This window comes from Nothobranchius furzeri, chromosome 4, assembly GCF_043380555.1.
Source record: "Nothobranchius furzeri strain GRZ-AD chromosome 4, NfurGRZ-RIMD1, whole genome shotgun sequence".
Classification (NCBI taxonomy): Eukaryota; Metazoa; Chordata; class Actinopteri; order Cyprinodontiformes; family Nothobranchiidae; genus Nothobranchius; species Nothobranchius furzeri.
This window is the reverse complement of record NC_091744.1, coordinates 54,584,401-54,606,732: the sequence shown is the minus strand read 5'-3', so window position 1 is coordinate 54,606,732 and position 22,332 is coordinate 54,584,401. Positions and strand designations below refer to the sequence as shown.

At 42.6% G+C, this 22,332-nt stretch overlaps 2 protein-coding genes across 3 annotated transcripts; one reads left to right on the top strand and one right to left on the bottom strand.

Moving 5' to 3' along the window:
• The first annotated feature begins 2 nt into the window (after nt 1-2).
• si:dkey-10o6.2 (uncharacterized) lies at nt 3-9,038 on the top strand. Its single transcript, XM_015963853.3, has 7 exons — nt 3-155; nt 231-355; nt 431-497; nt 812-956; nt 1,049-1,185; nt 7,563-7,673; nt 8,472-9,038. The coding sequence occupies exons 1-7, from the start codon at nt 3-5 to the stop codon at nt 8,655-8,657; spliced, it is 924 nt and encodes a 307-aa protein (XP_015819339.1). The 3' UTR covers nt 8,658-9,038.
• On the bottom strand, nt 8,890-20,482 carry LOC107388364 (nucleobindin-2). Of its 2 annotated transcripts, none has more exons than XM_015963849.3 (13): nt 20,208-20,482; nt 19,608-19,745; nt 18,944-19,051; nt 18,720-18,852; nt 16,263-16,366; nt 14,882-15,067; nt 14,147-14,237; nt 13,933-13,991; nt 13,746-13,838; nt 12,854-12,943; nt 12,384-12,554; nt 12,111-12,165; nt 8,890-9,930 (listed from the first exon to the last, which is right to left on the bottom strand). In XM_015963849.3, the coding sequence occupies exons 2-13, from the start codon at nt 19,743-19,745 to the stop codon at nt 9,818-9,820; spliced, it is 1,341 nt and encodes a 446-aa protein (XP_015819335.1). In that variant the 5' UTR covers nt 20,208-20,482; the 3' UTR covers nt 8,890-9,817. The 2 variants fall into 2 exon arrangements, with proteins under 2 accessions (XP_015819335.1, XP_015819334.1); XM_015963848.3 differs by having other exon boundaries at nt 20,226-20,482.
• Nucleotides 20,483-22,332: the final 1,850 nt, after the last annotated feature.

Here is a 22,332-nt window from a genome sequence, read left to right as displayed (position 1 = left end):
ACATGAGCATCCCGGTGGTGGACTTCCGCTCCTACAGTCTGGGAGAGAAGGATGTGCGCGCGGATCAGCTGCAGGAGCTGAGTGGGGAGCTGAAGCAAGCCTTCACGGAAATAGGATTTGTTTTCCTCCAGAACTCAGGGATAACCCCGGAGGAGGTACAGCTATAAAAAAAAAACTCAGATAACATGTCTTGAAGTGCTTGGATTAACTTGCGTTTATGTGTTTGAAAGGTGAACAAAGTCATGGAAATAGACAAGAAATTCTTCCTGCAGCCAGAGGGACTGAAACATCCCTTCAGCAGGCAGAGCTTCCCCAAAAGTCCCAATCATGGCTGGGTGTCCCTGGAGACCGAGAAGTTTGTCATATAATTAAGTAAAAAAAAGAACAATCTTAGTTTCCCATGGCTCTAAATGCAGATTATTCTTTGTAGGCTAAATCCCAAACGTCCTGGAGACCTGAAGGAGTCTTTCAACACGTCTTCTTTTCACCCTGATATTGTAATTATTCACTTTAAATATGTGCATTTCATTCTGCATATCTACCTAAAGAACTAGTAACCTAAAGAAAATCAGTTTGGAGGCTAAAGTACAACATTGTCAATGTCTGCTGCTGATCGACTCTGGTAGATCAGTAGATTTACTCATCACAGAGGTCAGGTTTCTGAGGTCACTTTGCAGTTAAAGAACAATACTCACTCTGTTAGGTTGCAGTTAATGTATACATGTGTTGTGTGGTGGTTCTAAAATTAGCATCTAGTCTGTTAAATAATCATGAACGTATAGTTCAGCTCTGCTTCACCTTCCTTCTGCAGAAATGGCCTTCAGCAGATTTTCTGGAGATCCACAGGTCTTTTTTCCAGCGCTGTAAAGAGCTGAGTCTGCGTGTTCTCAGGGTGATGGCCCTCAGTCTGGGTCTGGATCCTGATGTGTTCATTCGTGCACATGCTCTAATAGGAAGTATGATCATTGCATGAACTGTTCCTGGATGATATGAGGGGTAAAATCAGTAACCTAGCACTAAGCAAAGTTTTCCGTGCTGTCTTCTGTAGCTGATGAAAATAAAACAACTCTGCGCTCCCTGTACTACCCTCCAGTGAAGACAGCCAAGGAAAATCAGCTAAGATGTGGCGAGCATTCAGACTATGGCAGCATCACTCTGGTGTTCCAGGGCTCTGACGGGCTGCAGGTAACCCCCTCCAAGTCTAAATCTGAGGAATTTTAAACATGTTGAAAATGTTTGAAATATGTCATCAGTGTTTCCCCTACATGGGCGTAGCACCACGCCTACAAGATCCCAAGTTTTATTGTTTGTTTTTTTTGCGCCGTTTCCCGAAGAAGCAGCGGGAACTATTCTGTTGTTGCTTGTGATCTCAGCCGGCAGGCAGCAAGGAGGAGAAGGCAGGGCAGGGTGGTTACAGCTAGGGATGAGCCGGATACTCGTTTCAGACGAGTATCCGGTACGGATAAAGCATTTTTGACAAATACGAGCATGAAATGAGTAAAACTTATAAATATCTGTAATCGTGCTGAAGGAAAATCCTCATTGGGTAACTGACTGTCTTCACGCTCTGTGATTGGCCAGTCACATTCTACACACAAAACTGTAGCCGGGAGCTCAGTCCGTCCTGCCCATCCACACACACACACACACAGACAGTAACGGGTCTCTCTGTGCTTGCTTCAGTGTTGCTCACATTTCTTCACAACTCCCTAGGTTTTCTTCAGCTCGTCTCTTTTTCGGTTGAATATTTAAAGTTACTTGTTTCGTAACGTACGTGGTGCATTTGACAAGACAGAGCTGAAAACGGCCCGTGCATGCGTCGGTCACTGCCTCCGCTCCGGTCTTTTTTATTTTAACTCTCTCTCCCTCTCTCTCTCTCACACACACCCACACAGCTCAGTCAACCTTGTTTTGTTTAACTGTGTGTGGAAGAAATGCCAACAACGTTAGGAAAAAATCAGTTTAATCAAATTAAAATAAAATGGTTTTAGTATTTCATATTTCCTAGTTCCTACTGCATGAGTTCAGACGCATTAATTCATGCACTTAAATAATAATGTTCTGATTTTACTGAAAAACTTGTTCTGTAACACTTCCTTTACTATTGTGCTCAAAAATATTTAATCTCAATTCTGAGGCTGCTCTGTAAATAGTTTTCAAATAAACAATACACATATCAACTTCTGATCAATCCATATCAGTTTCAGATTTAAAATAATGTATTGATGTAAACAACACCCACTAATTTCCAAATAATAAGGTGCATTCATCTGTGTATCTCCTTTGATCCACATTAGTGATGTTTTCAGCACCAGAACAACGAAGCAAAGAAACAGATTCCTGAGTTTGTTAGTAATTTTATTTATTAGGTGCATCTGACCTGTTCTATTTTTCTCTGAAATGAAATCAAATCAGTGCTTCTATGGGTTGTCTCCTCTCTGCACTACAAAAATGTACTTTATTATAATGTTCACTGTAATGCATCTTGATGTTCTTAACAAATAAATTAAATCAAAGATATTGGTCAATAATGCCAAATATGTAAATTTGTGTTTCAGTCATTTTTATACTGGCTTAAAAATACTTCATTAAGTCTACTAAGCAGGGGTGTAGAACGTGTTTAACAGGGCCAGCCCAGTAATGATCTTGGACCAAAATAAAGGGGGCAGAAGGAGATGTTTTTCCAGACGCCAAGAAAAATTAAATGTCAAACCCCCCTGCAAAGTGTGTCACTGAGTTTAAAACAAAAATTATTCTTGTGCAAATATTGGTGTATTCACCTTTAATACTAATTAAAATGCATCAGTTGCTGGATTGGTGCAGTTCAAAGTGGAGTGCATCAAATAAAACAACATAAAGGTGAGAAGTGTTATAATCCCCTCCCACCACCACCACAACAGCTGGAAAAGTTCCTAGGGGAAACACTGATCATTGCTATCAAAATAGCCATCCCATAATACTCCATCCTCTAGGGCTTGGCATGTTCCACTCAAACAAACTGTCATGTTTGGGGGAAGGTACCTAACCCAAGACATGCAGAACACAACACAGACCAAGAACGGGGTAAAAAAATGTTTTATTTCAAGAAGGAACTGAGGATGCACAGAATATCTGTGGCTGGAACTGCTTCGACAGCTCTGCGTCTGGAGGAGGGAGAGCACTGGTGAGCATAGATTCAGATTCGGAAATCCATTTAGGCAGAGGTGTTCAGCGGGACTTACTGTGGGACGAGAGTTTGCTGGCTGGAGGAGGGAGCAGGCTGAGAGCCGGGGGAAGCGCAGGAGAGGGAGCGGGGCGTCCTGGTGGCTGGGGTACTGGGTTGAGATGAGAGGGGAGAGTTATGGAGATTGGTGATTTGGTCCGCGTGCAAAGTATCCAAATCCTGGAGTCCAGAGGTAGGTATCCAAAAGTTAGCGACCAGAGAACAAACAGGAATCCTGAAGAAGGGAGATAATCCAAAATACCAGGTGGTAGCAAAAAGTCAAAAATCAAAAAATACCTAGAGCAAACACTATAAGCACAAGAATCCTAGAGACACTAGAGGTTAAACACAAGTGGCTGGGTACTACCAAGCTGAGGCAATCTTCCGGCGTTGCGTTCTATTTTGTCTAGTCTTAGCCCTTAAGCTAGCTGCTGTTGGAAGGATGATCTCAGCGTCAGCCAATCATGAAGAGCTTAAATGTACGCCCACCAATGGTGGGCACCCCTGTGGGTATATAAGTGGAGAGACTCCACTGTTCGCCTCCGTTATCTCTTCAAGCCAAGCTTAAGAGCTTCCTTTAAAGAGCAATTATCCAAGAAGCATTCTACTCACCTACCATGTCCAGCGACGCCAGGACCTGCCCGGCCTGCCAGACGGGCTCCATCTCCAGCGGCGACCTGCACGCCAAGTGTGAGGTCTGTCTCGGGGCTCATCACGCTGGCCTGGCCTTGACCCCCCAGGCCTCGTGCCCGTTTTGTGCCGCTCTGCCCGTGGCTGAAAAGGTCCGTCGGGTCGAGTACTTCACCCCCACCGCCGACGAGAAATTTCCGGTGGCTGACACGAACTCGCTGGACAAGGCCTTACAGTTCTTCAACGTCGGCCAGAAGCCGGCTGCCTTCAACCGACTGGACGATGTCATCGACAGTGTGGAGTACGACGAGGCTGGCTGCCATAGCCCTTCTTCCCTCCTGGACAACACGGAGGTCGAAGAGCCTTGCTCAGCGGGTCCTTCTGCTCCAGTGGCTTCTCGCTCCTCCCTGCCAGCAGTTAGAGCACTGCTCCAGGAGCTGTCTGCCATCATCTCCGCGGCTGTGGTACGCAAGGAGCTTGCTGTGCCAGAGCCGGCTCCACCTGAGGCAGATGATTTGGCGGGAATTTTCGGGGCAACGCAGACGCACTGTCCAGACCCCATCTGGCCGCGCTTCCCCACTGCCATGAGCTGCTGGTCCGCCGCCTTCTCCAAGCCTGATAAGCTCAAGGCGCCAATTTCCACATATGTGCCCATTGCCAAGGTCGAGGGCTTCTCCGAACAAGGCTGGCCATCCGTTCCTCCAATGGAGCCGGACTTGGCCTCGCTGTTTGGTGCCAAGAACCACCTCGCTGTCCCGCGAGCAGTTCCCGCTTCTAAGCATGACCAGCTGCTGACGCGGCTCACGGATCGCACACACCAGTGCGCCTTCCAGACCGGCGCTGCAGGAAATAACATTGCCCTTCTTGCCTTTGGCATTTCCAAAATGGTGGAAGAGCTTGACGCTCCTGATGAGTCAAAAACCATCATTACTAAAACTGCTGATGCCATTCTCAATCTGTGCGCTGCTGTACTCACCGGTTCTGCTCGCATTGCTGCCTGGCAGACCCTTATCCAGCGGGCCTTGTGGCCCTGCCTTCCATTCCTGAACACCTGCACAGGGAGATGCTGGAAGGCCCCATCACCTCTGACGTTCTGTTTGGTCTCCATCTTAGGAACGTCATCGAAAGGGCTGACCAGCTGTTTCACACTCGCCCTTTCGAGCGCAGCCCTTCATGGGTCGCTCCCAGTTCTCTGGTGTGAGCAATGGCGGTAAGGGCGCGAACCCAGTCCTCAGACGTTGTTCACGTGACCTCGAACATGCGTCCGCTGTCGGAACGCGTGCAAGAATGGCGCCGCCTTTGTCTCATGAGCAAATGGATATCGGACACAATTCATTGCGGTCACACACTCCATTTTCAGTCCGCTCCTCCTCCCTTCAACGGGATCGTGGAGACGACGTTCACGTCACAGGTACAATCTCAGGCCCTGGAGCTGGAGCTACGGGAACTTCTGTCCAAGGACGCCATTTCCCAAGTCCCTCGCGGACAAGAGCTCTCAGGCCTCTACTCTCGCTACTTCGTAGTACTGAAGAAGTCGGGAGGAATGAGACCAATTCTCGACCTTTCCCTGTTCAACTGCTCCATAGCAGTGATGCATTTCCGCATGTTAACAATGAGCCAAGTCCTAGAATATGTGCGCTCTGGGGACTGGTTCACATCAATAGACCTAAAAGACGCATACTTCCACATCCCAGTAATTCCCAAACACCGGAAGTTCCTGCGCTTTTCATTCAAGGGAGTTCAATACCAGTTCAATCGTCTCCCTTTCGGCTACTCACTAGCCCCGCGCACCTTCTCCAAATGTCTGGAGACCGCTCAGCAGCCTTTGCGCACGGCGGGAAAGAGGGTTTTATTTTACCTGGATGATCTGCTCCTATGCGCCCGGTCCAAGGACGAGGCGTCAGAGCAAACCAGGAAGTTAATAGAGCATCTGTCAACCCTGGGGTTTTCCATGAACTGGGAAAAGAGCTCCATCCTTCCATCCCAGTCGATTGTGTTTCTCGGGGTGGAGCTGAACGCCTCCCTAATGAGAGCACGTTTGTCTCCGGCGAGAGCGGCAGATCTCACCACGGTGATCTCCCGCGTGCAACCCCGCAAGATCGTGAGAACCCTGTTAGTCATGAAACTTCTGGGCATGATGGCTGCAGCCCACGCTGTGGTGCCGTCAGGTTTACTGCACACGAGACGCCTACAGCGTTGGTTCGTCTGCCTCCGGGTACACCTGCTACGTCAGAAGAGACATATGTTGAGGGTTCCCACTTCAGTGGACGGGGACCTCGCTCACTGGGGGAATCCCTGCATCCTCTCACACGGGGTCCCACTCGGACATCCTACGTCACATGTATCTGTGTTTACGGATACAGAAGTTAACTTTTTATGGGTACCGGCACATAGAGGAGTAGAAGGAAATGAAATGGCAGATTTTTTTGCAAAAAAAGGCATTAAGAGAGAGAGAAATAATAAATATTGTGTATAGTGCCGCTGAAATTAAATCTAACTTCTCTACCCAATCGGCGTTGAGTTGTGTCCACCATCCACCTTAAATAGGAAACACCCCGCTGATTGCTGATCAGGAACAGCTGGGCACTCCCTCTCCTGGCAAGAGACTCAAAGATGGTAAGGTGAAATGATAGTACTCACCCCGGCTCATGACACAAACAGCCCTCATTCTCTCTCACCAATTGAATATTTTGAACAATTAGTTTTTCATTCAGCCGTGTTAATGCATCTGTGATGCTGTTCGTTTTTCTCTTTCATTGACCTGGCCAGTTACTAATGTAGTACACACTGTTTAGTTATGTAATTAAAAAAATCTGCTTTGGTATCTGTTTAAACTGAATCTTTGTTTACTTTCAACATATTATTCTTGGTATTATAACTTCTACTACTTATAGTTATGGACAAAAGCAATACATCCTAAACACATTGTTAAATTTTGGACTTCAAAGGTGCTTTTCCTCTCATCTCTTAACCCTCCCACTGTCCTAATGGATGTGACCCCACGAGGAAAGTTGACCATTGAGCAGGGTTGATGGTTTATCCCTTGGGTCCACATGGCAGGAGTGAGGAGTGAGCACCACCTCACCCCTGCCACGTGGACCTCAAGGGATAAACCATCAACCCTGCTCAATGGTCAACTTTCGTCGCGGGGTCACCCATAAAGACAGTGGGAGGGTTAAACTTTTTTCCATAAACAGCAGTAGCTCAGGAGGTAGAGCGGGTTATCCAGTAATCGGAGAGTTGCAGGTTCGATCCCGGCTCCCACCAAAGGATGCTGCTGTTGTGTCGTTGGGCAAGACACTTAACCAGCCCTTCCTACTGGTGGTGGTCAGAGAGAACGGTAGTGGGTATGTCAGGCCTCGCCTCTGTCAGTGCGCCCGAGCGCAGCTGTGGCTACATCGTAGCTCATCCCCATCAGCGTGTGAATGTGTGTGTGAATGGTTGGATGACTGATTGTGTTGTGAAGAACCTTGAGAGGTTGTAGAACCCTAAGACGGTGCTATACAAATGCAAGCCATTTAGCATTTACCATGATAACGTTATGGTACCCCCTACCAGTCGGTCCTTTACCTATGGCTCCATATTCTAATTAATATCAGTAACTCATTTTTTACAATCATCCACAAACTGCAGTCTAGATCAGCCAAAATCGTCCTTGTAGATAACTTTGTTTCTAAACCATTAAATTGTTGAGTTTGTCTTGATCAACCTGACACTTTTTACCCTTCAGGTTTGTGCACGCTCAGGGGAATTCATCGCTGCCCCGGCGGTCTCTGGAGCCGTTTTGGTCAACATCGCTGACCTGATGCAGCGCTGGACTGCTGATCGCTTCATCTCTGTGGTGAGGATTTGTTTCTCACAGTCTTTTTCATTTCATACTCTATATGAACTGTCTGACGTTCATTTTGCAATGATTAAGAGTCTTGCCATTGCCTTCTGAGGCAACTAAGCAGTTAAATAATTGAGATGTGTTGGCAACAAATACATGTGTTATTGTCACAGAGGCTGGAATCAATCAGGAACTGAATTACTTTTTAGTATCTTGGTTATTCATGCATTTTCAGAGTTAGTGGCATTCTCAAACTTGAGAGAATCCAGGTCTCTGCAGCATTTGTAAGTAACTAGGTCACTTGGAAAAAACCCAGCTAATGCTAATCAATTTATTCTTGCACTAATACTTTTGAATATTGATTTTTTTTAAATAAAAACAACTTAAGTGCATTTCACTCAGCATTCAAATTAACTTACCTTAATTTGAATGCTGATATATTCACAATGTGGAGGTATAAAAAAGCCAAATGTACCAAACCACTGGTGAATTGGATGTGCTCCTTCAAAGACTCTGAAACTGGTTCTCAGTGTAAGCGCTGACTTCACAGACAATGTATGAATATAAATGAGGGAAGAACAAAGGCAGTAGATCTTCAAGGCTGCATCTCCACTGCTGTATTTCACACAGGCTCACATTTCCGAGACAAGTATTGTTTCTTTGCATCCGGAAGCAATCAGTCTAGATAAAGTACCTTTTGAGCTGCTTTGAAACATGGTTCAGCCATGTGTTCCCATATTATTACACTTCCACCTACATGCCTTGTTGATGTCAGTACTCGGTGACTTAGTTTTGATCCTTTTTCTCCAGTGTCACAGGGTTTTGCTGCCCCCTGAAGGAGACTCCTGCACTCGTCAGTCCCTGGCTTTCTTTGTCCATCCTGATGATGAGGCGCTGATCAGCTGCTGTGATGGCTCAAGCAAATACCCACCGATCACAGCAGGTGACTATGTCACTCAGCGCTTTAACGAAACCTACGAACAGGCTGAAGGCTAAGAGTTTCATGAGGAGTTGTAATCCCATTCTGAGAAAAAGAGTAATCACTGATATAGAGAACACTCTGGATTTATGGTGCATCTGGACTAAACTGGATGGCACTAGTCTAGAAATGAACCAGTTTATATTCAGTAATCCAACTCATCTATCAAAACTGAGTGTGATGCTGAGACCATATGATTATTTTCATAAATGCGAGTAAATGAATTCAAGTGCTACACTTGCAAGCTGATTCAATTTCTTTGCATGATTTTATTCATGTACAACAGTTTCATAATTTCATTGCACAGAATAGGAAAATGACTTTGCTTCTGAATGAGGAAAAAATGTTTGCACAAGGTAAATAAAAATATGGTTAAGTTACCTCTTCATAAAAAAGAAGTCCATGTTTGTGTCCTCAACAGTCCTTTTAACCATTAGAAAACATTATTTTCAGGTGGGATTAAAGAATAAATAAATCACATACTTTATTGTCAACATGAGTTATGACACACATGTTAACGCTGTTCTGAGCCTGACACACAAACGACACAGTTAGAAATCATAAAACTGTCACTTTAACAGCACAGCTGTAAAAACGGAAGTAGAGTGTAACTTCGCTGTGCTTTAATCAGCTGGTGCAGAAGAAACTGCAAGAGAATGGAAATGGTTTTTAAGGAATGTGCCAGTGGAATTAAATAATAACTTAATGTAGGTAGGATGATTTCAAACCCCAAAGTTTATTTATGTTAAGATTTCTTACGATAAAAATAAGTTATTTTGCTTCTTCTGTAAGAAACAAGATCCACCACAAACTAAAATACAGTCTTCACAAAACATTCAATAATCAGGCCACTGCCCTTGCCATTTCCCTCCTAACGAGTGCCCATGAAGAACAGCATCCTCATTGTGATAAAAAGTTGAAAAAGCAAAAAAACAAAAGAGCCGATTGTCCACAGGCCAACTAGAGCAGCTCAAAGTTTCAAATCTGGCTCATTCAGCTTATTAGCAGGAGGGGAGATATCAATGGCACCGACTCTGAAGGCTCATAATCAGGTTCCCTCGTGTGCTTTTGGTGCTCCGGCTTGTTTTTTAGATGTTTGAAAATCCTAAACAGGAAACTAAGATGAAGAAAATATAGACACACAATCAGAACACAGAGATTGTCACACGCACACACACTAGGAGTGTCCTTGAACTGGTACATCTTGCTGCTTGTGACTAGGAGGAGGTGGGTGGTTGTTCCCCGGTACAACTTTAGTTCGTTGATTGTCAGTAATGTGAGGTCCAGGCTCTGCAACAGGAAGTCATACAAGCACAAGTAGAATTAGCTGGGTTTAATAGATTAATAATAGTAAAGCTCTTTATTGTCCCTCATTGGGGAAATTCTGGTGCACCGGCAGCAAAGTTACAGGTAAGTTAACAAAAAAACAGAATCACACAAATATATATGTATATGTATATAAATAGAAATAAAAAATAAGAATGGAGTGTGTTTGGTTTGCACCATCCATGGATACTTGTAGTTTTGGTGCTTTGTGTTGGGTTTTACTCCTCTGCATTTTACACAATGATGTTATTCAGACAATTCACACATTTAGAAATACAATATAACCCAAGAAATAGAGTAGAAATGTTTTTTGTGGTTTAGGAGAAATGTTTGCTTCTTGTAATTAAAAATTAAGAGTTAGTCTTGAAAATGAGACGGGAAGGGCCAACATGTAGATTTGTTCAGCCAGTGAAGTGTATTATTTTAACCTGTTTTAGAACTGAGCCATGATGATACATCAGAACCACACGGAAGAAAATTTATTTAAATGTTTTTTTGTTTACCATCCCATCTGAGGAGGTTCGGCTCGGGTTCTGACCGTGTGTAGCAGATCAGAGGTCACATTTTCATCAAAAACGACCAGAAAGTAACTTTTAATTTGCAGACACAAACAACCCATTTGTCTGGCCTCCAAACCAGAAAGCCCTGCACCAGACCTTGTTACCAGTCAAGGTCTTCAGCCAAGGTCTCATGCAGAAGCGAGACTCCTGCATTTTTCACTCTGAATGAAGTTCATCTTCCTTAAAGTTCATAGGTGACTTAACAACTTATAGGTTGAAATAATCAAATATGTTGAATGAACAAGATGTTTTAATCTAGCAGCAAACGCATATTATAAAAAAGTTATTAAGATTTAACAGCCACATCACATAAATGTTTAAACATTCTCATTCACACAAAGGGTTAACCCCTCTTTGTATGTGAGGGAAGGAGTGACTTGGTATTTTTGGTAAGGCCCTTTAAATGTGTCAAATCCTGATTTGCCAAATTTATCAACAATGGGAGTTGATAAAACAGAATTATTTCCTGATCCAGTTGGTTTCTAGCCGACTCTCGCATCTTGTTGATTATTTAATACGCATGTAGCCAATCCTTAACGCTACACTTGTTTGCAGTGGGCTTCCCCAGATTGTTGATGTTGCTGAGCTGCTAGGATTATGAAGTCATGAATAAATCATGAAAGCTAAAAATTACTTAATTTCTCAACATAAACCACAATGTATTAGCTAGAATTTTTATTTGGCCATAATATATATAGAAAAGGTGCCAACCATGGGTTGAAAATGTAAGTTAATGTTATGTTTTACGATTGTTTGATAGCATCTCTTGTGTCCGGTGTTGTACCATTTACTGTGACCATCAGGTTCCGTGACTCTAGGGGGAGGAGCCTAAAGGGGGCTGGACCCTAATTGTTATTTTTCCTAGATTTGCATCCTTAAACAGCTTTTTCAAAGAATTGCACCTTTATGAGAAAGAAATGGTCAAAATACCAGCGATGTATTAAAGACCAACGATATTTCTCTAAATCTCCAACGGTTCACGTTACAAAGGGAGTTTAACTGAAGAACAATAATAATTAACTCTATATACTTTGTATGTTTTGAAAGTATTTTGACCATTTGTGTGTGTGTGTGTGTGTATGTGTATGTGTATGTGTATGTGTGTGTGTGTGTGTGTGTGTGTGTGTGTGTGTGTGTGTGTGTGTGTGTGTGTGTGTGTGTGTGTGACTCTTTTGTGAAAACTGTTCCTAGTCAGATTCTTTAATATATAAGTCAGATTCCTAGAGTAAAAACCTCACCTTAAACTAATGTGGGAAAATGCTATTTTACCCTGTAAAAACACACCCAGAACTCTCAGTCACAATAATAAGAAACAATGAGTCCAGCAGTCACTTACTTGGACTTATTTTGGGTCTTTCTCAACATTCAGTTTCGCCTTTTGAGTGTACCATCATGTTTAGCTCATGCTGGCATCAAAACAAAACCAGAAACAGACTCGGGTTCACTTTTAATCTGATGTTTTAGTTAATTTCTCCTCCAAAGCAATCCAAATAACAGAAGATTAAGAATTCTCTGAGCAGGGTACTGTAGATGTCTCCGAGATATACCAACATCTAATTAAAGCCATTTTACGGTTGTACTTACGATTTGTATGCACTTTCTGAGTTTCGCCTTTGATCCGTTCCATTTCTTCCATGGCCTGAAAAAAGGATGAAGACAGAAATAATAACGTACACACAATAATCAAAATAACAAATACGCTCTAGTATTATACGGCATTTGTACTATAACTGTAAATACACCCAAGCTTACTGACTGACTTGCATTTAATACATGTATGCACTTTCATGAAAAGACACAGGTCACAACACCAAATCAACTTTGTAAGCTAATTACAAAGTTTTCTTTTTTATCCACCTGCTTCAGCCCCATCTTCTGATGATCTAGTTCTTCCTGTTTTTTTTCCAGCTCTTCCCTTTGTTTCTGCAGCTCAGCAGACTTCTTGTTTAGGTCATGCTCCTCGTGGGCCAGCTGCTGCTCGTACTCTCTCAGCTCCTCCTCGGTGTAAAAGGGATTGTGATCTAAAGTCTGTTGGTGGTGAGGAAATGAAAGACAGAGTCAACAAACAGGAGGAACTTCAAATATTGGGAGACACTGCCAGGCCCATGGCCAGGCCCAATATTAATGATATTAATACCAAAGTCATAGCTGGCAAGTGTTGAACAATCTGAACGTTTTGATACCGAATTTGGTGAAAAAGCGTTGAAGGAGAATGATAAAAAAAAAAGTACTGAAGAATATTGAAATTATAAAGAGAAACAGGAATACTATGGCACAACTAGTAAAACTCATCTAACCCAGAGAAACCCAACCTTTCATACTCTTACCTCCCACTCGTTTTTATCATGGAACTCCTCCTTCTTGGTTGCCGCTATAAACTCATCCATAGACACAAGTCTGTCTTGGTTGGAGTCCACCTGCAGGTCACCACATGAAGCAGGTTTGATCAACACCTTTCACCAAAGCTATTCATTGTTAAGAGTTATCGCCAGAGGAACAACTGAATAATAATAATTTGAGTCGGATTCAAGATGACCATAAATGACATTTTCAAACACAATACTGGGTCTAACTCGTCAGTTTAACAGACACTGAGCCACAGTTTTATGTGTAGGTAAATGAGAGACTTTAACAGAACACTCCAAACACCAACACATCCCTTCAGATCTCACATTACATTATCAAGAATTCACTAAAACATTTAAACTCAATTCATTTTCAGCATAAGATGATGTTAGTGTCAATTCTGGCACAACATCTGTTCATAACTGTACTAGGTCTTCTATCATCCAGCTGTTTATGTTAATGTAGTTATTTCCCACAAGTCTGTTTTCTGTTGGATACATAACTTTCTTTTTAAATGTTGCTCTTTACTAACAAATGTCATCTATCATTGGCGTTCCTGCTTCTATTGGTAAAAGTCTAGCTCTTCATCTAAAGAGCCATTGGCGTTGGCAGCCATCTTGAATGGGGGGTGGATCCAGCCATCGCCCAGTGAGTTAGTTTCATTAAAATCTGCTACAAAGTTCCTGGGTCTACAGACAAACACACATGCAAAACCAATTCCCCTTTTTGGATATGGGTGATAACCACCTGGAAGGAGGCATAGAGCTTTAGTTCAGTTTAAAACCTTTTATGTCTCTGTGCTGATATTTGCCCTCTTTACTATCGTTGCCCAATCAGGGCTTATTGGTTCTGTATTAGTAATGAAAATATCACCTCCTTCATTACATGCTCCCTCATCCTCAGTCTCTCTTCCTCCATCTCAATCATATCGTCCTCTTCATTTTTAGGGTTGTATACCTTCTCCAGCTGGAAAAAAGGCAGACAAATGTTATAGCAAAGGCCTCTTTGCCTCCACATTGTCCTTAGATGCAAAGAGACAGACATGAAAATGACCAAATACCTCTTTAGTGAATAGAGCTTCAAGCTCACTTTCATCAAAGTAGCCATCACCGTTGCTGTCTGCAACAAAACAACAGAAATCAGCACATCTCTTTTAGAATATGTATGATGGGGTATAAATGAATGTTAATGGTTTTAGCAGATACTCATAAAACCATTGTTGGGTTCAGATTCATATATTTTGTTAATTAAAGGCAGATGTGGTGTGTGGTTACCATGCATTTTGAAAAAGGTCCTGGGATCAAAGTCCTCTGGATCTAAACCATCTGCCTCATGCCACACCTCTTTCAACTGATCTTGACTTCCCTGAAAACAAACAAACAAACACAATTATAATTTAGAAGCCATTCTTGTAAATACATAACACCGCTGGCTGTCCTGAGGCCACAAAGATCAAAAACATTTGTTTTAATGGTGGAGAGAAAATTCGAAGGAACTCAGCCAACACAAGATGAAACAGCTCGACTGTCAGGTTAAGTAAGAAGTGAGTAATATTATATATACATTATTCCTCATTATTACTTTTGCCAGATTCAAAGTTTTTCTGAATCCATTGTGTGTTCTTTGACCTTTAACCCTCTCAGGCTCAAAATAAGTTTTGACAAAAGGACGAACAACTGAGTCCTTCAGGGGAACTTCGGAGTTTAAAACTGCTCATGGAGTACGTATGTGGAGCAACCAGGTAGGTAGGATTTAACGTTGCACGTCTGCAACGCCTGCCTCCAGAGGGTTAACGTTAGGGTACTGATGGTACCCTAACGATGGGACACAAGACTAAAGCTGAGTGATAACGAGAATAAATTCACTTCCTGTTCCAGTTCAGTCAGACCCAACTGAACACAACACTTCTCTGTTAGTGGACCAGTGAAAGCAGCTGGTACGTCTTCTCTCCACCATTCTGTTTGTTTCAGTGCTTTGAGAGTTTCTAATGACATTAGTATTAGTCTTACCGGATGGTTAACTTTGGGATGGTTGGCGTGTTTCTTCTTCATCTCTTCGTAGTGCTGCTCCTCCTTCTTTCGGTCCTCCTCACTCATTTTCTTCAGGTGCTCCCTCCTCTCGTGCTCCTTCATCATCTCATACCTCTTGAACTCATCATGGTGTGTCTTGTCAAAGTTTTCCAGATCTTTAGTTGCCTATGAACATGAGAAAAATGCATTGGACTTCTGGATTGGACAGATGTGAAACCGACTCATTGGGACATTTCTTGAGTTTTATTTCAAAAGTGCAAAATTCTCAAACTGTTATAAAAGGTTAAATGCTTATTATTTTATTTTATAATTACTGCAACAATAGAATGCTCCTAGGACACATGTGGGCAGTTTACACAGTATACTGTGACACCGTTGACAAAGAAAGAAACATTTGTTTGACTTTGTAAAGCTGAGTAGTAACTGACTTTCAAATGGTGATGTCTGAGCTCTTCTTTTTGTAATATTAACCGTTAAGAGGAAGATGTGACTCAGGCAAAAAACAGGATGTCTAAGCTGCTGCTGTGTGTGTGTGTGCGTGCGTGCGTGCGTGCGTGCTGAAGCTGCTTGCAGTAGCAGCCTAACTCTGGTGTCTGGTGTGAATAGAGTAATGAGAGTAAAGCTGTGGAATACGGCAGTAGGTAGAAATGAACTAGAAGTGTTTATTTTGATGGTTATAACATACACTTTCATAATGTGAAAATATTTAGGAAGCTGACATTCTCCAAGCCGTTCCATTTCTGTTCATGTAAACCAAAAGTGTTGTATGAAGGTGGAAACAAATGGTTCATCATCTGGTGCAGAGCTGTTGTCAGCAGGGCTCTGTTCTGGTCTAACGCTACAGCTCTTATCAAACACTCAGCCTGGTTATCTGAAGGTAAAACGACGTTACAACCTTAATCAAATCAAACAGACACATATTTAATACGAGCATTCAACATTTCAACTACCAGTTGAACACGTAAACATTGTTAAACTGTTCTCAGACTCAGGCTAAGAATGTTCAGGTAGTCTGCTGTAAACCCAGTGAACACACTTCCCTTTATGCTCGGTTCACAGGAAACATGACACACCTGAACAACTCATAACTTTACTTCTGCTCAGCCTGCCAGCTCACAAATTACTCCAAGTTACAACATGAAAAATAAATTTAAAAAATGTAAAAGTAGCTAACTAATTTGGTTTGCAAGTCTAAAAAGTCTCAATGTAGACAACAGCTGTAATTATAACCATAATACATATTTGTGTCATCTACTGTGATCACAGCTATGACTCCAGAGTGGGGATATTCGAGTTACAATACCACACAAAAAGAACCAACAGGCCAGCTCTACAGAGGCTGTAATATGTGGTCATGTACCGACTGGATGAGGCGGTCCAGATCCTCCACCTCAAAGGTGTGTGGGTTCACATGGTTGAGATGCTCAAACTGTTTCAGCAGGGCCTGGCGGTCCATGGCACGGCCTGCAGAAGAGATAAAAATAACTTTATCAGATGTGACACAGTTAGGTTGAGTGAACTGCTCTAGATACCAGACTCAGGTTTATCTAAGCAGCATTTAGTGAAACTGTCATTGAATGCCTCAGGAAAATGTCATTATGGTTGAATACTGAGTTAAAGCAGCAGTCTAGGGTTTCCCCCACTGTGTTACAACGGTGGAAATACGTTGCTTCATGTAATTTGAATTGGACACTGCTCAGCATTAGCCAATCTACTTGTGTACAGACGTCAATCTCAGAGCAGGAGCGCCAGTTTATAGAAAAATAGACTGATGCAGAGTTGGCGACCTTTCTTATGGACAAATACATATTTAAATCATATATAAGAATTAACAGCATAAGGTGAGATTAATAATTGTAACACAATGTGTTTAAGCTCTGTTGGTGAACAGAGGTGCACGTTCACAAGCAATGTGTAGTTTTTATCGTTAATCTCTGGAAACATCTATCAAAATGTTGTTGAAAATTAATTCAATGATGCCCAGTTTTTGAAAAATACTGGTGGCTTTGTAACATATAACCATAAAAATCTGGTCTAAAATACATGGGAGTGGGTCTAAGTCAGTGCTACTCAGTTCCAGGCCTTGAGGGCTGGTATCCAGCACCTTTTAGTTTTAATCCTGCTTCAGCACATTTGATTCCAATCAGCAGTTGATTAACAGGCTTCTGCAGAGCCTGATGAGCTGCTGCACAGGTGACTCAATCACTGAATCAAGTGTGTTGGACGAGAGAAACCACTAAAATGTGCTGGATACCGGCCCTCGAGGCCCGGACTTGAATAGCCCTGGTCAAATGGGCCATTCCCATCTGTACCGGGTCGGCCCGGGCCGGGTAGCCCCAGTCGGCCCCAGCCTGGCCCGGTGGATTCCACACATCCTTGTCTTAAGCCCATGTGGGCTGATTCTACCCACCAATCAGAGGCTTGCTCTAATGGAAGGTGTGAATGGGCTGATTCTACCCACCAATCAGAGGCTTGCTCTAATGGAAGGTGTGAATTTGCTGTCAGCAGTGGGCGTGTTGGCCCTGGTCGGCCTGAAGCAGTACCCCTCGGGAAGAGGGCCGAGAATGAGCCTTGGTTGGCCCGGAAAAATACCAGGCCACCCAGATATGTAAACAACCTCCGCTACCCGGCCCGGGCCGACCCGGTACAGATGGGAATGGCCCATAAGTGTCTAGGCGGCACCATATTAGACGCCATGTTTCCTTCTATGGGAGGACAAAACATATTTACTGATTTGTAACAAATGGTTAAAAATTTTTCACCATTAATAAACGTTATTGTTTTACACATTTACCTCTTCACTCATTGCCAGTGATGAAAAGCAGTCTGATGTGCTTGTGATTTTGCTGAAGTTTTCACTTCCTGGGCCTTTTTGACCCTAATGTGCATCCGTTGGTAAAGTCTTACTCCAACACAAAAATATGGTTTGCTTGCAACGATTTAGGTATCTACTGCCCCCGATCGCCAGGAGAAATACACACAGTCACATCAAGGTGCAATGCCCTCTGAAATAAATCTCTGGATTTCTGCTTTAAAAATCCTTGAAATTCTTATATTGGGATTTCAAGCGTTTGTTTTGTTTCCTCGAGGTTTGAATGATACACAACCAGAGGAAGTACATTTTTACTTGTTTGCCTGGTTAAATAAAAAAAATAAAGCATTTACTATGAAAAACTAAAGAACTATTTTCAGGTTGAGTCATGATCTGGTTTGGATCCATTGCATAAATTTTGATTCAGAATAATTCACTTTTACTATATGCCAACATATAAAAATAAAGATGAGTCTAAGATGAAATAAAATAAAATAATGACCTAAAGTCAGTGATAAACACCTAATATTGCAACAAAATGTAGAGAATGGTGCAAGGGTTAAATTACATGAGCCTCACAGCCTCAGGGAAGAAGATGCTGCTCAGCCTTGAGGCTCCACATGGGTGGAGTCTCTCGTTGTATTCTTTGTTCTGGTTCTGAATCAGAAGGTGAACATTTCCTCGTCAGCTTCAGACCAGAATATTATACCGATGCCAGGATGCTCGCCACCACACACCAGTAAAAAGAAAAGCAGAACTGAGGCCAGCATTTGTCAGCTGTTTCATTAAAAAATCCATGTTGGCTGTGTTTAAATAAGGTCAGAGGTCATGTGCAAGCCCAAGTAGGTAAAGTCATCCATTAAGCAGTTCATAAATGAATGCATTTACCAAACAGTGACTATCACTGAAAGTCACCTATAATGACAGTCCAACAAGATCGGACTCGTATGACAGAACATGCTGTGTTCAGGAACCCCAGATTAGCCACGTACATCCTACACTCACCATTCCTGTCCTGGAGGTCATGTTTGGCTTTAATAAGCATCCTCAGCCGGTTCATCTCCTCCCTCTTCAACTCGTCCAGCTTAGTTCGAAAATTGCGATGGACAAAGTCCAGCTCTTTGGCAAGTTTGCCTTGCTGTGAGCCAAGAGTCAGTGGAGCACAGTTCAATCAAAAGTGCTTGTAAAAAATAAATGACAAATTAGACGTTTCAACAGTGAGCATGTACCTTGATGTCCTCAATACTGGCATTTTGCAGCTTTTCTCTAAAGTGCGGGTCTTTCTCAAGGTATTCGATGACTTCCCTGAGGTAACGGTCATAGTGCAGCCCGGTGTCCTGAGAGAAAAAAGTATTCACTGTGTGACTAACAATACAAACAGCTGCTTGATCACCCAGCACTAAGTAATGAACACTAAAACGGATACCGTTTTGTTTGTTTTTCCATCAACAATTTAAACACACACACACACACACACACACACACACACACACACACACACACACACACACACACACACACACAGTTAATGTGTAACTGTAAATGCTGTAAAGTCACACATTTTGGTTTTCTTTCAAACTCATTACTGAAAAAAAAATGCTGGTAGTTCTAGGGGTGAAGCCACGGCTGCTGAATCTGATTGGCCTCCTGAAGTGCCCTGTCCTGTCACTCATCTGTCCTTTGCACAATGATCAGAATATAGAAGGATGCAAGTCAAAATCCAAACACTAGTGGTAGTGATGAGCCAAACAGAAATTGCCAGTGTGAAGTCTTGTGAAAGTGTGGGACTAACGCTCGGCTGATAAATGCAGTGGCCCCAGACTAAGATAAAACCTAGCTCCGCCTCTGTGAAAAACAATTCCCCCTGAATGTGACAACACTCTTCTGACTCACAGTGCTCGCTGGTGGGTCCAGTTTGTCCACCTGAGGCTCCCCTTGGGCCTTCTCCACACTGATAGGAACTGAGTGGACACACAACCACAAACCCAGTAGGACCAGCCCACAGTGGGCCAAGGCTGTTCTCCTCACCATCTGAGCAGAAATGGACAGCAAACAGCCATATGGCATGGTTATTATTGATTTAGTTAGTCACTGTTTACGTGACGACTGCATGAAGTCTGGAGACGCAACAGTATGAGTAAGGTACATTATCCTTACAGAGGACTACACCCTTAATTTCCCAATCTTCACCAAACTGGAGGGAAAAAAATCTGGTTTGGGGGATGGAGTATTTTGTTATTTAGTCCTATAATCCCCCAAGCAAGCTACAGCACAAGAAAAGCATGAAGAAACACATGTTTTTTTTATTAAAAACACAAGTCTAATTTAAACCTGTTAGAGCCTCAGAGAGCCACAATAACAAACAGGCTAACTGAGCAGGTTGCTTGCTGGGAGACGGTGATGTACTGTTGATGGTAGCTAACTCAATAATGTAAAAAACAAACTAGCAACACGGAAAACGAATAAATCACATCAAGTTAAAGATGATTTTACTTGTAATTTGATGCTTACTGTAGCTTCCTTGATATTCCTCCACGAGCTTCCACAGTTGTTCCAAGTACCTGACACTCAGCGGAGCTTATTTCCAGCCGTCATCCGTCCACCACTAATACAACACTAAGGAGGAAAAATGCGTATTTACCATGGCAACGACCCGCCTCTAGCAGCTCTCATTGGACGGTGGAAAGGCACGTTCTTTCATAAAACAGTCGCGTTGCACGCTGATTGGACGGTGAACCTGTCACTCAAAAGGTGTCGAAGTCATCGGTGGCTTAAACTGAGTTTAAACGAACCGTACGTGGCGTTCAGATACGCCAGACGAGGGCGGGATCCTGGTTGTCCGCAAAACATCACATAATTTAGAGATTAAAACACCTTCGTGCAGGTCTCAGTGGTGTTTACACTGCGGGCGGAAGTCATTTAGATAAATATGTTGCGTTTTGTAGGTAAAGCAATCTCATCAGTTTTGGCGTAGCGTGCACCTGCACTTAAAGTTTTCATATGTAAAAATGACACAATCAGATGGAGACATTAGAAATCAGAATTAGAAAAAAAAATAAGGTGAATGGATGTAGTGGTGAAACATTATCCTTTCATTTATCAAAGATTCATGTGAAGCACAAAATAGAGAACATGCTTGTTTTCAGGGCTGTGCAAATGTTTTATTATGTATTTTAATTAAGTTTAAATATTTCTATGGTGGATACAAAACAAGTTTTTGCACAAAAACCCTTTTATATAAAGCAATTTCTGCATTTTTATTCTATGTGAGTCTGATCCTCAGCTCTCCGTAGGGATGTCACCTTTCTGGTGGCTAACCTTCTGAAATGAGCCGATTCAGGGTTCCATTACTTATCCGCCTCTCTCCTGATTAAACCGAATATCCAATTCACTTCAGAAAACCCCCTCAAATGCTCTCTGTGAGGAGTTTGCAGCCCACTTCAGAGGGAACACCATCAGAAGGAATATTTTATCCTCCCTAAGCAATAAGGTTTTAGATAAATCTGAATGTTTGTCTATACCAGAGGAAACACTGGACAGTTTTGTCATGGTAGAAGCTGAGACTCTTGATAAAGTTTTCTCCTCAGTGAGACCCTCCACATGTATTCTGGACCCAATTCCAACTTCGCTTTTTAAACAACTCTATGGATCTTTTAGTGATGAGATTTTAACCCTGATGAATTGCTCCCTTCAGACGGGGGTCTTACCTGCTGCCTTTAAAAGGGTGGTGGTGAGGCCCCTGTTGAAGATGAACATTTAGATCGTAATAATTTAAACAATTATCGACTGGTATCTAACTTACCATTTTAAAGCAAAATTTCAGAAAAGTTGGTTTTAAATCAACTAAATGATTTTATAAACACTCATAATGTCCTAGAGACATTTCAGTCTGGTTTTAGGGTGAACCACAGCACCGAGACGGCCCTTCTGAAGATTTTAAATGATTTTAGATTTAAATATGATAAACGGAAGGTGATGTGTTCGTTCTACTGGATCTAAGCGCTGCCTTTGAAACAGCAGACCACACTATTCTTTTAACCCGTTTAAAACAGATCGACCTCTCTGGTGCTGTCCACAGATGGTTCACATCCTACCTCCCTGACAGGACTTTTATGGTGAGTTTAGATACCTGTTCCTCGAGGGTCCATTGGATTACATGTGGTATGCCCCAGGGTTCAATTTTAGGCCCAGTGCTTTTTAACTTTTATAAGCTCCCTCTTGGCAGTGTCTATAGGAGACATGGAGTCAATTTTCACAGTTATGCTGATGATACACAGTTGTACATCTCCGTGTCTCCTGATGACTCTCGGCCAGTGAACGCATTTTTTAACTGCATTTTAGACATCAAATCCTGGATGGCTGAGAACTTTCTCCAGCTCAACCAGGACAAAACTGAAGTTTTAGTCATTGGTCCTGAGGCCCAGAGAGAGAAGCTTTTACCGAATATACATTCTCTGTCTTTTAATCCATCTGAACAAGTGAAGAACCTGGGTGTGATTTTTGACTCTGAGCTGACTTTTATTCCACACATAAAAAATATCACAAAAATAGGTTTTTATCATCTAAAGAACATCGCCAGAGTCCGCCCTATTCTCCCTCGGGCCAATACGGAGATGCT

Excerpts from the sequence above, each read along its gene's own strand:
- si:dkey-10o6.2 (XM_015963853.3), top strand. The coding sequence starts at position 3 with ATGAGCATCCCGGTGGTGGACTTCCGCTCCTACAGTCTGGGAGAGAAG. Across the intron at positions 498-811 it reads CTTCTTTTCACCCTGATATT|AAATGGCCTTCAGCAGATTT; the intron begins GTAATTATTCAC and ends TTCCTTCTGCAG. Across the intron at positions 957-1,048 it reads TGCACATGCTCTAATAGGAA|CTGATGAAAATAAAACAACT; the intron begins GTATGATCATTG and ends TGTCTTCTGTAG.
- LOC107388364 (XM_015963849.3), bottom strand. The coding sequence starts at position 19,745 with ATGGTGAGGAGAACAGCCTTGGCCCACTGTGGGCTGGTCCTACTGGGT. Across the intron at positions 13,992-14,146 it reads GACCTTTTTCAAAATGCATG|ACAGCAACGGTGATGGCTAC; the intron begins GTAACCACACAC and ends GTTTTGTTGCAG. Across the intron at positions 12,555-12,853 it reads ATGATAAAAACGAGTGGGAG|ACTTTAGATCACAATCCCTT; the intron begins GTAAGAGTATGA and ends CACCACCAACAG.